The sequence below is a fragment of the Lynx rufus genome, unplaced genomic scaffold (assembly GCF_022079265.1).
Source record: "Lynx rufus isolate CCGP_SWC_20201006 ecotype Redwood Valley unplaced genomic scaffold, mLynRuf1.p SCAF_12, whole genome shotgun sequence".
NCBI classification, from domain to species: Eukaryota; Metazoa; Chordata; class Mammalia; order Carnivora; family Felidae; genus Lynx; species Lynx rufus.
This window is the reverse complement of record NW_025814826.1, coordinates 35266193-35282026: the sequence shown is the minus strand read 5'-3', so window position 1 is coordinate 35282026 and position 15834 is coordinate 35266193. Positions and strand designations below refer to the sequence as shown.

Genomic DNA, 15834 nt, shown 5'->3' with positions numbered 1-15834 from the left:
TAGTCAAAAAGGGACAAACAATATGTCTCTCTAGTCAAACTAGCTAAGAATTGTGCCTGACCCTCCTCTCCCTTCAAGGAACCCAGGTACCTCAGACAATTCGAGAGTGTGAAAGGAGATAATAACTACCATGACATGAAAAAGCATTACTGTGAAAGCTCATTTTTCTGGTTGTATTTCCTTTGAGTGTGTTCAGAGCCTTGGTTACATGGACCCAGCCAGAGTCTGATACCTCCTAATTGGTTTTCTTTGCCTGCTTGAAAGCTTCCATATATCTTCTTGTCACTCAACAGGTGGCAATTCTTATCTTGGTTCAGGCTTAAATTGGGTGTAAGAGAACTGTAGATGTAAGAGGAGAATTAAGGGATCACCCACTTCATAGGTCGCATAGGTTTCACATAGGGTATAGTGAAAAAAGCAACTGGACTTGTGGCTGAAGCCTGGCTTCTTGACTTCTTGCTAGTTTTGGTGAAGTCTCAATATCTCTCAGCTACAAAATGATAACTCTTACTCGGTAGGATTTTTGTGCATATGGTAGTGGTGAAATTGCTTTATAAATTGTATAGAAGCATATAAAAGAATAGTTTCTATTCCAGTAGAACTGAATTTGATGTGTAAAATAAATACGAGCTGTATGGAATTTCAATATCAATAAAATTATCTCCACTTATGAATTACAATATTGCTTTAAAACAAAGGACTTTTTTCTAATCCTGTGTGTCTGTGAAATGTATTTCATAGATAGCATATATTATAAACGATCAGTAATTTTGTTATCTGATTTTTTTTTTCAACTTTTTTTTTTTATTTATTTTTGGGACAGAGAGAGACAGAGCATGAACGGGGGAGGGGCAGAGAGAGAGGGAGACACAGAATCGGAAACAGGCTCCAGGCTCGGAGCCATCAGCCCAGAGCCTGATGCGGGGCTCGAACTCACGGACTGCGAGATCGTGACCTGGCTGAAGTCGGACGCTTAACCGACTGCGCCACCCAGGCGCCCCTGTTATCTGATTTTAAATTAACATCATGATACTAGTTGCAACCATCCTATAAATATGTGAATTATTCTCCTTACCATTTGTAGTATTACTTAAGTATCCAGCAAGGGTATAATTGGAAATATCAAGTGCACAAATCCATTTTTAATTTAGGAAACCCAACAACTCATATATGAAAGTATTTAGCTGTATCTCTACTAACATGAGAGAAATGGGGCTGGTTTTATAAAACCTATGACTTAGATATTTTGCTCTTACAATATAATAAAACAATTGAAACTGATCTGACCTTTGTGGGCTTTTTTTTTATAATATCTTTTTTTATTTTTATTTTTTACTTATCTATATTTCCTGATAGGCAGAGATGATGACATAGTGGCCTATTAAGGGCAGAGAAGTTTCTATAAAAACCCACACGAGGTGGTTTCCATTGTTTCCTGCATGCTTACTTGCAGTCAGTTATTCCAGGAATTACCTTTGTTTGCAGAAAAGAAAACCAAGTAGAAGATCATGGCGAGTTCTGACTGGGGATATGATGACCACAATGGTAAGAGTTCTTCTGTTCATGTAAAACAAAATACTAGCTCATTGCCTTTTCCAGTAAAAGAGATATTGTGCATTTTTTTAGAAAGTAAATAAATATAAATATAAATAAAATAGCTGTACAGTCCTAGGTTAACAGTTTGAATTGCCTGACTTGAATAATTATAATAACTTTGTATGTACCCTTAACAGTTGTCCTTTGGGACATGGTTGTCTACAAAATGTGTTCTCTGTCTCTTCCTCTTTCTCAATCTCTCTCTCTCTCATCTGTATTTTAGAAATCTAGTGCTAATTGTAAAATATTTATTGTGGTGTTGACAAATACGCTATTTCATAGGATAGTATAGAAAAGGAGCATTCTTAAATGTTGAATTTTCATTAAGTTAGACATAATATCATTTAAGATACCAGAATTAATCCTAGTCTAATAAGCAGAGAACTAGTTATCCTCCTAAAACTTGGAATCAGACATGTGATGATTGTATGCATGTGTTTACCTCGCTAGGTCCTGAACAATGGGGCAAGCTGTACCCCATTGCAAACGGAAATAACCAATCTCCCATTGACATTAAAACCAGTGAAACCAAACGTGACACCTCTCTTAAACCTATCAGTGTCTCCTACAATCCAGCCACAGCCAAAGAAATTATCAACGTGGGACATTCTTTCCACGTAAGCTTTGAGGACAATGATAACCGATCAGGTGAGCCAAAAGATCCTTCTGGTTATGTTTTCTTTAACTCTTCTGGGACAAATTAAACAATAGGACTTTAAGAAACACAAACACCATCCTTGGCCTTTTGTGCATGTGTGTAGTACACATAACTTGGCTGCGATCTGGTGAAGCATCTTGGACTTCTGGAAAACTCCCAAGTGGTAAAGGTGAATGTTGGAACCCCCAGCTCTGTCTTCTTTCAGCCCTTCTCTTCCATGACACCAGCCCATCTCTTCTGGTCTCTAGAATCTTTGCACTCACTTCACACTCTCTAAATAAACAGTATTTTTTCCCAAGAAGGTTTAATGAACCATAATGAATATAGAATATAGAACATGAAACTGAAAAGGCAAATATTCTCTAATTGGAATGAGGACGGAGGAGCACAGTAGGAAAGAGAAACGGAGTGAAGAATGTATTTATTTTTTACCACCAGAAAAATAGTTCCGTTGTTGTGAAGTTCTCGGGCACCAGTAAGAATGTAAGTCTTACATAAATCTTGCAAGATTTATTCTGTGCTTAAATGCACTGGTCTATCTCCCCCCTCCCCGCCCCCCTGCCCTCCACTGCTATACTGTAGTCACTCAATTATCTTCATACCCCAGAATCTGGCACATTTCCTGCTACATGGTAAGATTCTCATAAATGTTTCTTGAATAACTATCGAATGGCAATTTCATAAGACAACTCTACTTACAAAAAGTAAGACTTGTTTTAGCACTTTCCTGCAAGGTTCTGACCCTAAATTTTAAGCACCTTGGGGCTATGTCCATTGTTATATTATATAAGATCTGGTGTTATGTGTGTTTAATTAGTCATATGATTGTGTAGACTCTCTAAAAACGACATAGTCATTCAATGTTAAAATTTTTAAAGTGACCTCACTGACCCCCTAGCACTTTCTTTCGGTCCCTGGACAGGCATTATCAAACAAAGCTGTCAAGACACACTGTTGTGTTTTGACTAGTAAAAAGTATGTGATGAGTAATTTGTTACTCAAAATAAATTACTAAAGATCTTAATGCATACTTCCTATTTAGTCTTTGTTGAAAGAATGAATGAATAAACTTGCAAATTAAAGCAGATTCGAGGAAATCCTTACAATTCACCCACCTTCCAATATACTTTCTTGGCAGCAGAAAAAGGTAAAATTACAGCTCATGGGCTGAGAATTGTATATAACTCAATGCAATGGTCAGGGATGCACCATACATATGAATGCCATCATCGTGGATGTGGGAAAAAATCCAACAAGAAAAAGCCTTTGGCACCAGCGTTTGTTTTTAGTTCTACTCAATCCATTTTTGTGTTGGATTATATTAAATGCAAAGATAAGCAGGAGCTTATGATCATAAAACTAATAGTAGTTCCCTTTTTCTTCTAGTGCTGAGAGGTGGTCCTCTTTCTGAAAGCTATAGGCTCAGTCAGTTCCATTTTCACTGGGGCCGCACAAATGACTATGGTTCTGAACACACAGTGGATGGAGTCAAATATTCTGGAGAGGTAATGTAACTTAGTAACTGAGACATAATTACACTGAGAATTACTCTAAGAAGCAGCTGCTTTACTATATAAGACACCATTATAATAGCTCCAAAGGAATGAGCATTCTGGTCTCTATAGGAGAACTCCCAAGCCCCTTTAAAATCAAACAGGCACGTACTGAGTTTGGCAATAGAAGGAAATTTTGCATGTGAAAAAGGTAGCTGAACTTGGAGTTGAGCTCCTGAGCCCAAGAAGCATCTTTCTCTTCAGAATGCCTTAAAAACTGTTACCTTGACAACAGCATCAAGAGGAGACACTGCTCTCCTTTAAAGCTCTGACTCTAAGCTGACCACACCATTTGCTTCTAATTCAAATGTTCAAGTTTGGACACACCAGTGGCATAGGTGTAGCCAGGCTGGAACACTTCAATAAGACTCTACTAAGAGTGCAAGTTTAACCATAGGAATGTATACAAAGAATAACATACGCCTAAGTGAGGGCCTGAGGGCTCCTGCTGTAGGCCACCACCCTCCACCCTCTTGACTTGCCCTCACATAGAAGTCTGTGATCCATTTCAAGACTCTTCGTCTGTATATACCTAGAAAAATCAAGAATATTTGCATCAAACTGTCAACAGAGCATCTGGGAGATTGAAAAAGAAGAACTTCTGTTCTTTATATGTATTAATATAATACATAAATGTAATATATATATATATATATATATATATATATATTCTCCCATATATACAGGTTGACTTTTTATTTTACTTTTACAAAATGAATTTGTTATACAAATAGTTTTGCAACTTTTTCTAGTTACGAATTTATCATAATCGTTTTTTTCCAAGTCAGTAGAGTTAATTCTACCTCATTCTTTTAATGTTTGTATAGTATTTCATTGCATAAATATATCAGAATTTATGTAACTGCCCCCCCCCCGCCCTGATGGACAATTGCAATGCCATTTGCTTTTTGTTCCATTGGTTTTTGACTTTTACCAAAATATGCTGCAACAAATACATATACCTTATACCCCAGTGAAAACACATCAGTGGGGCAGATTTTTTTTTTATAGGAGGGATTACTAGGTTACAGGGTATGTGCTTTTATTATTTTGATAGAAGTTTTGGGAATTATATATGCATATAACTGGCTTTATGTTACATTGTAAAGCTTGGCTAATAACTTTTAATACTACAGAAACCTATTAAATGTTTCTTCCCATTTCTCCCTCAAAAAAAAAGTAGACTAAAATTAAATGGACTCGGAGCCTAAGTTAATACTATCTTTTTAGATGGGTATCTGGCTGTATCTAAGAAATCGAAATCAGTGATTCTCCCATCTAATTTAAGAAAAATAAAAATAATCCAGGCTAGAGATGAGAGGCACTTAGCCACAAAATTCCACATGTGATTGAGGAAAGGAGGGAGGGAGGGAGGGAGAGCAGGAGTTGGAAGGAAGAGAGGAGGAGGGGAGAGAGGAGGAGGGGAGAGAGAAGCAAGAACCAGAGAGCAAGAGCAAGAGACAGAAATTAAATAGGTGGTATGGAGAGAACTAGTTAATTGAAAGTGATGATTGACCAGATGATCACTTTATGTTAGGAGGTCATAAAAGAATTCTTTCAGTAGTGGCATTTGTGTTCAGCCCTAATTCAAGACAAAAGGCTGCCATTGACAGATTATGGGGAAGGACATTCCAGACAAAATCAGCAGCTAATGCAAAGCTGTGAACCAAGTGAAGAGGTATTATCTATGAGATGTGCTTGCTGAAAGAGGGCTATTGATGGGGGCGGGGAGCAAGAAATTAATGATAACTGTGGTACTTTTTGATTGAGCAATTCGGTAGATGATGGTACCTTTTCCAAAGCTGGGAAAATGAAACAGTGTTGGCAAGGAAAAAATCAAGAGTTATATTCTGGCCACGTTAAGTTTGAGATATTATTAGACATCAATGTGGAAATATCAAGAAGATATCAAGGTGACATACATACATATTGGATATTCAGATCTAGAGTTCCACAGAGAGGTTAGGCTAGAGATAATGATTTGAGAGGAGCCTACATATGCTCAAGAGAATGTGTTCTTGGCCAAGACTCCTAGATTGTCCAGGAACCCCTACCCATAAAGTTACTAAAAAGTATGTCACATGACAGAAATTATTTCAACTGTGTTTAAAACTAGTCAGTTCAAATTCCTGATCTTTTTATACCAAAGCAATTTTTAAAAGAAATAATATTGAATAATTATAGTATTAGGGGAAAAGAATTTTACTCACTATTTCCCTGGAAGTTGCAAATTGCCCACTCTATTCAATGTACATAACCCTTCTTAAGAGTGAGAATATAGCCCTTTTATCCACTGGATAAAGGTTCACATAAATGTTATTTAAGCCAACAGTACACCTTCATATATTAACAAGTTAATTTATAACTTTTTGTCTTCACAGAAGTATAAATAACTAATTGACCACATTATCATTTTTAGCTTCACATAGTTCACTGGAATTCTGCAAAATACTCCAGCTTTGCTGAAGCTGCCTCACAGGCTGATGGTTTGGCAATTATTGGTGTTTTGATGAAGGTGAGTTACAGAGCTCGGTTAACACAATTTCTTACATCAAAAAAGTATAAAATAAGGCAAAAGGATATCTGAGTCTTTCTTTTTAAAATTTTCCATTCTACTAATGGCTACAGGTGAGCAAACTGTTCTCGAATACTTTGTTGCTTTGTTTTCTCTTGGTTTTTTCCCTTTTTTGAGAGAATTAAGTTTCAGGTAGGGCTAACATGGGAAGATATTGGAAGAAGGTGGAATTTCTATTTTCCAGCTTTTCTAAATTTCTTTTCCTCTAAACTTCTACTTCATAGGTTCAGGAATTTATCAATTTAATGTATCATCAGAAAAAAAAAATACTAAGAGGATTATTGTCCCATAAAGAAAGTTCAGTTAATATTTAAAATGTCAGATATTGGGACACCTGGGTGGCTCAGTTAAGCATCTGACTATTGATTACAGCTCAGGTCATGATCTCAGAGTTTGTGAGATCAGCACCCCCCCCCCCGTCCCGCCCCCATTGGGCTCTGCTCTAACAGCACAGAGCCTGCTTGGGATACTCTCTCCCCCCTGCCCCTCCTCCACTTGCTCACTCTCTCTCAAAATAAATAAAGTTAATAAAATAAAATAAAATAAAATAAAATAAAATAAAATAAAATAAAATAAAATGGCATATGTTGCTGAAACCCTCTATAGGAGAGCCCCTGAAAAGTCCTATAGGGAAGTTATTATTAAATTGGATATACTAGGATCTTTTGGGTTCTGCTCACCAAATTCCAATGTGACAGGTTCCCCCCACACCTCTAACAAGCAATTCTTGGGCACCAGAGGGTGTCCAGGAATTCAATTCTAACACTATCTACCCAGAGATAGCATCAGGTTCCACAGGTTAAGGGTTCAGACTTGCAAGATTACAAGTCCCCCTGCCCCACTTCAAACGTCAGTCCTCAAGTCCAGATGGTTGTTACCTGTGCTTCTGACTGACTGGTTATAAATCAGAGATTCCCATGACCTCTTCCTTGGGTTCAAAGAGGCTTGCTTAATTTGCTAGCACAGCTCACAGAACTCAGAGCAATATTTTACTTAGTAGATTACTGGTTAATTATACAAGAGTATAACCCAGGACTAGCCAGATAGAAAAGATGCATAGGGCTAGGTATGGGGAAAGGCAAAGAGCTTCCGTGCACTGCCCAGGCACACTGATTTACCTGTATCTCCTTTAATTCACCAATCTGGAAACTCTCTGAACCCAGTCCTTTTGGGTTTTTATAGGAGCTTCATTATTTAGGCACAATTGATTAAATCATTGGCCACTGGCAATTGATTCAAGCTCTAGCCCTGTCCCCTCTCCTGTCCTTAGAGGTCTGAGGGTAGAATTGAAAGGTCCAACCCTCTAATCCCCTGTTTGTTTCTCCTGGCAACCAGCCCTCACCTTCAGATTCAGTCTAGACGTCCCCTAATTAACATAACAAAAGACACCTTTATCACTGTCATCACTTAGCAGATTCCAAGGATTTTAGGAGCTCTGTGTTGTAAACATATGTCTTATTATAAGCATCACAGGTAGCTAACTTTTGGGATTATAGCAATTCTAGTTAACCTTTCTTGAGCACTTACAACATGCCACGCATTGTACTCATTATAACTAATAAAACAAGCCAAAAGTAAGAGGTTGTGTTTTGTATCACAGTTTTGCTAAATTCCTGGATTTTGTCTTGTATATCCCTGAACATCTTGTCGATATTAAATTAAAACCAAGGTTTTGTTTTCCACTTCATCTGTGGTGTGAAAAAATGACATACACAGAGCCATTTACAATGGAGATATAGTGGCCATTTCAGAGCTGCCTTGCACATCCTGCTTTTTGAACCTTAGAACTGGGCCAAACCACCAATATTCCAAGAAATCAACAAGAACAAGAATATCCTATTTGAGAGAACTAACAAAAGTGAACTTTTACGTAGTGACCACTTCACCTGACAAATCTGTGAAGTACAAATCTCACCCTGCTTGTCAGCACCAATGAACTCTTCTCAAAAACTACTTACATGGAGGCGCCTGGGTGGCTCAGTTGGTTAAATGTCTGACTCTTGGTTTTGGCTCAGGTCATGATCTCAAAGTTTGTGAGTTTGAACCCTCAGCCGGGCTCTGTGCTGACAGCATGGACTCTCTCTCTCTGCCCCTTCCACCCTCTCTCTCTCTCTCTCTCTCAAAATACAAAAATAAAAACAAAAATGTAAAAAAACAAAAAAACGAAAAACAAACAAACTACTGACATGATCATCCTTCTCTTCCATAAATGAGTCTATGTCCTGTAATTAGAATGCTATTTGGGTTTCTACCTCAATCTGTGTGCCCTGAATTGTAATTCTTTGATCTCAAGTAAACACTTTACCTCTTGAGCTGGTTTCTTGTTTTTAGGTTGACGGTGGTTACACATTATGAACAACTTACAGAGCACAAGGGCCCGCAAGGACATACAACCAACAAAATTCCCTCTCCTAAAGCAGAGAGAAAATATCTTACCTTTCTTCAGTTATGGTTTCCAATTGAAAAAAAAAAATAGCCAAACATAGTTTCACTTAATAATAATTTCTAACACACATTTTTTTTTTAAATCTCCAGGTTGATAAGGCCAACCCACGACTGCAGAAAGTACTTGATGCCCTAAACACAGTTAAAACCAAGGTAAATAGACTAAACACATTAGTTTAAATCAGAGAACAAGAGGGGCCCCTGGATGCCTCAATCAGTTAAGTGACTGACTCTTCATTTCAGCTCAGGTTATGATCTCACAATTCCTGGGGGATCAAGCCCCACATCGGGCTCCATGCTGAGAGTGCAGAGCCTCCGTGGGATTCTCTCTCTGCTCTTCCCCTGCTTAAGCACACCTGCGCCATGTACACACTTTCTCTTTCTCTTTCTCTCAAAAAAAAAAAAAACTTTAAAAGATAAATAAATAAATGAAAGCATTTAACTCTGAGAACAAGAATCCACAGAACTACTGAAATCATTTACATATTTGAAGTGGGGAATAGGAAGCCTAAAGCAAAAGTTACCACTCTGAAAATCAAGGTACTACTTGGATATTGCTTGCTTCTGAGGTCTCTGACTCAGGTATTTGTTTTGTTTTTTTCTTTTTCACAATTATTATCTATTTGAGCAGGATGAAGCCTATAGAAGAAGAAGTTTCATAGCCATTCAAATTTCTTTAAAAACTATATCCAACTAAAATGTGATTTTTTTTTCCCATTTCATGAAGAAAAATGTCTCTATTTCTTTAGCAGTACAAAAATGCAGGAGTTAGGGGTATTTTTTTGAGATACCATTAACAAGCCATTAATAAACAACCAAAACAGAAATAGGAATAAATAGAATAAGGCTAAAACATAACTAGTTTGCACATCAATAAATAGTTTTGTCACTGGAACAGTTTCTGGCATCATTCCTAAAGAAACAGTAAATGTTTGGGGCACCTGGGTGGCTCAGTCAGTTAAGCATCTGACCTTGGCTCAGGTCATGATCTCACAGTTTGTGGGTTCGAGCCCCATGTCAGGCTCTGTGCTGACAGCTCAGAGCCTAGAGCCTGCTTCTGGCCCCTCCCCAACCCCTGCTCACACTCTGTCTCTCTCTCTCTCTCTCTCTCTCCCTCTCTCTCAAAAATAAATAAACAAAACAAATTTTTTTAAAGAAACAATAAATGTTTTATTCTGGAAGTGAAATATCTTCTAGAGAGTATAGATTATTTTAAAACTTCTTAACATTTGTTTATGTTCAGCCAAATGAGGAAAGACGATTGCTTGGCCAAAATGCCAGTGTAGCAATTTTTCAGTCTTCTATTACTTTTATTGTTTATATCTACAAGCACACCAGTGTATACTATATAGTAGGAAAATTAAATTTTCAGCTAAAATATCAAGACAATATATATACCAAAATTATATAACATAGATACCATATATGTATATGCTGTAAGTATTTTAAATCATGGTATAATGATACATTTCTTTTCCTTCCAGGGCAAACGAGCCCCATTCACAAATTTTGACCCCTCTACTCTCCTTCCTTCATCCCTGGATTACTGGACCTACTTTGGCTCTCTGACTCATCCTCCTCTTTATGAGAGTGTAATCTGGATCATCTGTAAGGAGAGCATTGGTATCAGCCCAGAACAGGTAGAGTATAAAAGGTGAAAGAGTGGGACTTAGGAGTGCAAAGCAGGAATATCACGTCAATTCATAGTAAGGTGGACATTATGATTTCAAATAGATTTTTGAGGAGTTTGTTTTCCACTCCCAGTGAAAAAGATTCATTTCTGACTTAGATCTATTGAATAATTAAACAGAAATGTGTGTTATAATACTGTTTTCTACTTTATACAGAAAAAAAAATATGAGATTCTGAACTCCTACTATCTTTTTGACCTTATTTAAAAAAAAATCCAACCTTGACAAGTGTCTTCCTAAGAGTTTGAGAAACAAAGAAAAGATTGTCACTGGAAATTCTACCAAGAGTTTGAGGAAGTATGGCTCACAATAGACATACCTTGAGAGTTGACAAAGGTTTTTTGTTCTTTTTTGAAGGTTTTAATTATTAACTATCAAAAAAAATATCTCTTTAATTATTGTTTATAATTATGATAATAATAACTACCACTGATTGAGCAAGTACTTTCATTAGGTGCCTTATACATGTTTTGTCAGCCAATTCTCTGAACAAACCTATAGGACAGGCAATGTATGTAGCCTACTGATAACATATGCTACATGCCAAGCAACATTCTAAGAACTTTATGTGTATTAACCCATTTAATCTTCACAAAAACCCATTGTAAATAGCTGATAGTGTTCAATATTTTTCCTATCAGCTATTTAAGGGGCCTGCTCCATACTACATTATCTGTATAAAGTTTTGCCTCTATTAAATCTGGAGCGATAAAATGTTGAGGACACACCAATTTCTTTTTCAGTTGCAATCATTATTTCCTTTTTTGCAATTTTCTTTTAATTGTGAAGTCAGTGACTTTTTTTTCATGCCTCAATAGTTTTATAGGCCAGTTGATGTTTTTCTGGAACTCTTAAAAGTCTGTCTACATTAAATGACAGGGTTTTTTGTGGGTTTTTGTTGTTGTTGTTGTTGTTGTTGTTTATTTTGTTTTTGTAAGGTGATGTTTTAAGAAAAAGGTAAGAATATATTTTGGGGTGGGAAAGTGATTATTCTGAGAACTCATAAATTATCACACATTGTGCCTTAACAAAGAAGCCTTCAGCCATAGCTGAAGTCACTTACTCTAAATAGGCTAGATTTTTAGCAGAATTGGACACACAAGCTGAAAACAAACTGATGGCTGTCAGAGGGGAAAGGGTGGGAGATGGGCATAACAGGTGAAGGGGAGGGGAAGGTACAGATTTGGAGTGAATAAGTCACAGGGGTAAAAGGCACAGCACAGTGAATATAGTCAATGTGATTGTAATTTTACTATACAGAAACTGAGGCCAAAAGCAGAAAGTCACTGACCCAATTAGCCCAGTTGACACTCTGAGAAAGTTGGCATTCTAGTCCAGTCAATCCTTGATCATTTACCAAATACCTAGTTCAAAGAAATGTGAAGGAATTTTTGACTTCCACCCTTCCAATTGGTGAAGTCATTGCAATCAATAACTTAGTTTTTTATATATCTGTGCATTGATTATACTGGAAATAAAGTGCTTTGTGTAACTTTAATAGCCTTTGATTCCTTAAATATTTTATTCTTCCTCCCAGCTGGCACAGTTCCGAAGTCTTCTATCAAATGTTGAAGGTGACAAAGCTGTCCCCATTCAGCACAACAACCGACCACCTCAGCCTCTGAAGGGCAGAATAGTGAAAGCTTCATTCTGACAGGACCAGGAAGGAACTTATCCTCCTTCCAGAAACACTGCCCTGCTTCTGACACAAACCAGTAAAACAAATTTTGAAGAAATAAAATTATTTCAATACTAGCAAGACAGCATAGCTGCAAATTTAATCTGTAGAACTGAAAAGTTTTAATTTTTGTTCTTAATGCTTAACTCAAATAATCATCTATAAGCTTGTTAAACTTGTGTGTAAATTCAAGTTTATTTTGTGGAATTATTTATAATTACAATTAAGGTATATTGGATAATTTCTTAGTGACTTGTATCTCTTTCCACTTTATTCAGTTTAGTTGAACCAATAAAATAATTTTATCCCTTTCTTATCTGTTATGTACTCTATTTTTTTAATATTAATTTTCTACTCCATTTACATCCAAAAATCTTAAGTGCCTTATTTGCAATATTATTTTACCTCGAATGTAATAACCTAAGAGCAGCTTGAGATGAAATATTGAGAAATGTATTTTCTTACTCTTAAAGGCAAATATATAGCTAAGATGACAACTGTACTTAATATCGTTATACCAGCCCTACATTTGTGTTCTCTGTGATTAAAATGGTGTCTTTTATACAGGAAGATGTTGCTTCTGGATATTGCTTCCACTTTTGCTCCTCCCATTAGTAAAGCCAGTGGTTTCCCCCCCCTCCCCCCCATTATTATGACTGATTAGCTTGAATAGAGAATCTATAATTCAAAATTTGAAGAAAATTCACCAGTGAATGGTTTATAAAAATGATGGAGTCATTTGGACCTAAAATCATATAAAAACATCACATAATTTTTAAGTCAGATATGTCCCTAAACTGAAGCCAGTTCTTTCTGAAGCCATATCTACATCCAGAATTCAAATCTTGTGTCTAGTGTATAGTCTTGTAATTGACTTTCGTTTCCTTCTCTGTGATTTAATACAAGGAACTGTATTAGACACCAAAGTCCATACCCATTCCAATGTCCTAGAGCTGTCTAATGTTACAGAATCAGTAAAAACTTCTAAATAAATATAAACATAGTTTAAAAAGACAGATCAAGCAGATTCTTCATTGCTCTGAGAGAGTCTTTGTATAAAGATTGTGTTTACTTTGTACCTAAAAACCGCACTAAGAGACTTCTTTTGAAATTTTTGATCTGGGGCCCAGAATTTAAAGAATCCTTCTTATTAAAATGTAATAGGTTCAAATAATACTTTAGCTCTGCTCACATAAGCATTATATAAACAGAAATACTTTCTCTGCAAAAGTAATGTGTGTATATTACTGTATATTTGCCAGATACCGAGAAAGCCTGAAGCAGTTACACTTGTCCTATGATCCTCTTATTTTACATGAGTCACATTGATAGGATTTCAATTCTAAAGTTATCAAAGGTCATCATGAAAGCCAAAGAAAGAGAAATATATTTGCATGAGGTATAAAAGGCATAAAAATTTTTGCAGAAAGATATCTGCAAAATATATCTACTCAAGACCCACAGTGTTTGAAAATATTTCCCAAAAAGAAATTGAGCAATTTAAAAAAAAACAAATTTCACAAAAAGGATCTGAAAAATATTTAACTTGATGACCCATATATTTTTTAAGAAGGTTAAAATGTATTCTTGAATTTAAATATAAATCTGTAAGTCTTGTTATGAAGAGGGCAAAGAGATGACACAAGATATATGATGGTCATCAAACTTCATCCCTAAGCTGAATGCCAACTGGGGAGCATGTTTCCCCTTACTGCTTCTGCCAGAATTTCACTTATTTGGCAGAACTCACGAGGTGCATTATGGGGGCTTTCCACATTTCTCTGAAGTAGCCGATAAAAGCAGCTGTTGAGAGAAGATATGTGGACAAGGCATTGGATGATCTAAGAAGGCAACTCATATGTTTCTTTGACTCGCCCTCCCACTGTGTGCCCTCTTCCCTTGCCAATGTAGGTAAATGATTTGAACATCCTGCAAGTATTTTCTGATTTTTCCATGAGGTTTGGCAGCTGACCTTCTTCCAGTAATCCAGAATGACAGTGCCACCTGATGGGCCCAGCTCAAGAGTAGAAAGGTGCTTCTATACCCTACTGTTTCCTGTCTTGTCCAGCCCCACAGTCCCATCCTTGCTTTCAGAAACACCATGCTGAATATTTACGGTGTCCTTTTGCTAATTTGTGAGTCCAAGATATTTTCTAAATTGTTCATTTTTGTAAGTTTTAGATAACTCAAAGAACGTTAAATTCATCAAAGACAGAATTAGGGAAAAGAAAAGAAAGGGAGATAAATATCTTCTTTAAATTTATTTTTTACATGACTCAAAAGAGGACATTTCTATTTCTTATAACTCTGGTTACTATCAGTGGTTCCGCGTGGATTCCTGCGAGTATGTAAGTTAAGCAATGAAACTTCTTTCTACTTCCCCTGAAAATGTAAGTAGATATAATCAAAATTTTGCATGGAATTTTAGAGTACTTAGAAACTCAACCCTTTGTTCCCTTCCCCATCACAAAGTCAATCCTGGACTGCAAATAGGATTCTGGCTCTAAACTACAAACAAAGTTGAACTACAATGGGACTGACCCCAGGTTTCTCGATCTTGCTTCCTAATTTAACATTTATTTTTGCTTTTCTACATCTTTCTTTAGAGCAGGTTTCTAGATGGAATCATGTATATTTCTCATATAGTTCATAAATTATCTTCTTGTTGTTTTCTCCTTTACAAATATTATTTTGAGTTGGTATAGGGCTCCATTGCAGAAGAGATATAAAACGATAAAAAAGAAAGAATTCAAACTTTAGGGAATTGTTTCATTTATTAGCGGGTAAGCTAAAAAAAAAAAAGTTGCAAATGAGAGTGAAAAGAGCATAGAAAAAAATTCAATTGAGGAGGATCTCATTAGATCAATAATAACTCAAAATCACTCTGAAAGTCATCAACATACTTTGTATCTAAGACCACGAACGCATAGGGAAATACTTATTTTATGAGCATAATCTTGATGATTATCCATAAATAGCAAATGCTTAATTACTCACTGTTCTCTGTGAGACACTGTTCTAGGATTTCCTTATTACTCTCACTAGATTTGGCTATTTTCAATCTCATCAAGGAAACAGAGACAGACAGACAGACAGACATAGATATAAATGAATAAATGATTGTATTTATTGCAGGACTGGTCTACTTTGACAAATTAGAAACATAGATATGAATATTTAACCTATTATAAGAACACAGTTTATTATATGTTCCTAGAATGATATGGACACATTTATAAAGCTAAGGGGAAAATGTGTAAAATAAGAAAGATTTTAAAAGAAACATAACATGCTTAAAACAAGTTAGGAGAAAAGGCCTTAGGCATTCTGGCTTACAAATCTAGATTTCAATAGAGAAGTAGCTCATGGGAGTAACTTTGAGTCTTAAGATATGTGTATACTCTCACACAGATGAAACTGGTGGTTGCCAGCAAGGAGAGGGATGGGGGGATGGGCAAAATAGATGAAGGGGATTAAGAGGTAAAAACTTCCAGTTATAAAATAAATAAGTCACGAGGATGTAATATACAGCATAGAGACCATCGTCAATAATACTGTAATAATGTTGTCTATGACAGATAATAACTAGACCTATTAAGGTGATTATTTTGTAATGTACAAACATATCAAATCACTAC

General features: G+C 36.2%; 1 protein-coding gene across 3 annotated transcripts; it reads left to right on the top strand.

Annotated features, from left to right (window-relative positions):
• Nucleotides 1–1508: 1508 nt before the first annotated feature.
• CA1 (carbonic anhydrase 1) lies at nucleotides 1509–12172 on the top strand. Of its 3 annotated transcripts, XM_047073781.1 has the most exons (7): nucleotides 1509–1545; nucleotides 2047–2244; nucleotides 3641–3759; nucleotides 6227–6322; nucleotides 8918–8980; nucleotides 10312–10467; nucleotides 12056–12172. In XM_047073781.1, exons 1-7 carry the CDS (start codon nucleotides 1509–1511, stop codon nucleotides 12170–12172), a joined length of 786 nt encoding a protein of 261 aa, XP_046929737.1. The 3 variants fall into 3 exon arrangements, with proteins under 3 accessions (XP_046929737.1, XP_046929738.1, XP_046929739.1); XM_047073782.1 differs by lacking the exon at nucleotides 2047–2244; XM_047073783.1 differs by lacking the exons at nucleotides 2047–2244; nucleotides 3641–3759 and having other exon boundaries at nucleotides 1531–1545.
• The last annotated feature ends 3662 nt before the right edge of the window (nucleotides 12173–15834 follow it).

What these genes read in the sequence shown, in the direction of transcription:
- CA1 (XM_047073781.1), top strand. Translation starts at nt 1,509, where the DNA reads ATGGCGAGTTCTGACTGGGGATATGATGACCACAATG. An exon ending in GGACAATGATAACCGATCAG is followed by an intron (nt 2,245 to 3,640) that starts GTGAGCCAAAAG and finishes TTTTTCTTCTAG; the next exon opens with TGCTGAGAGGTGGTCCTCTT. An exon ending in TTATTGGTGTTTTGATGAAG is followed by an intron (nt 6,323 to 8,917) that starts GTGAGTTACAGA and finishes TTAAATCTCCAG; the next exon opens with GTTGATAAGGCCAACCCACG.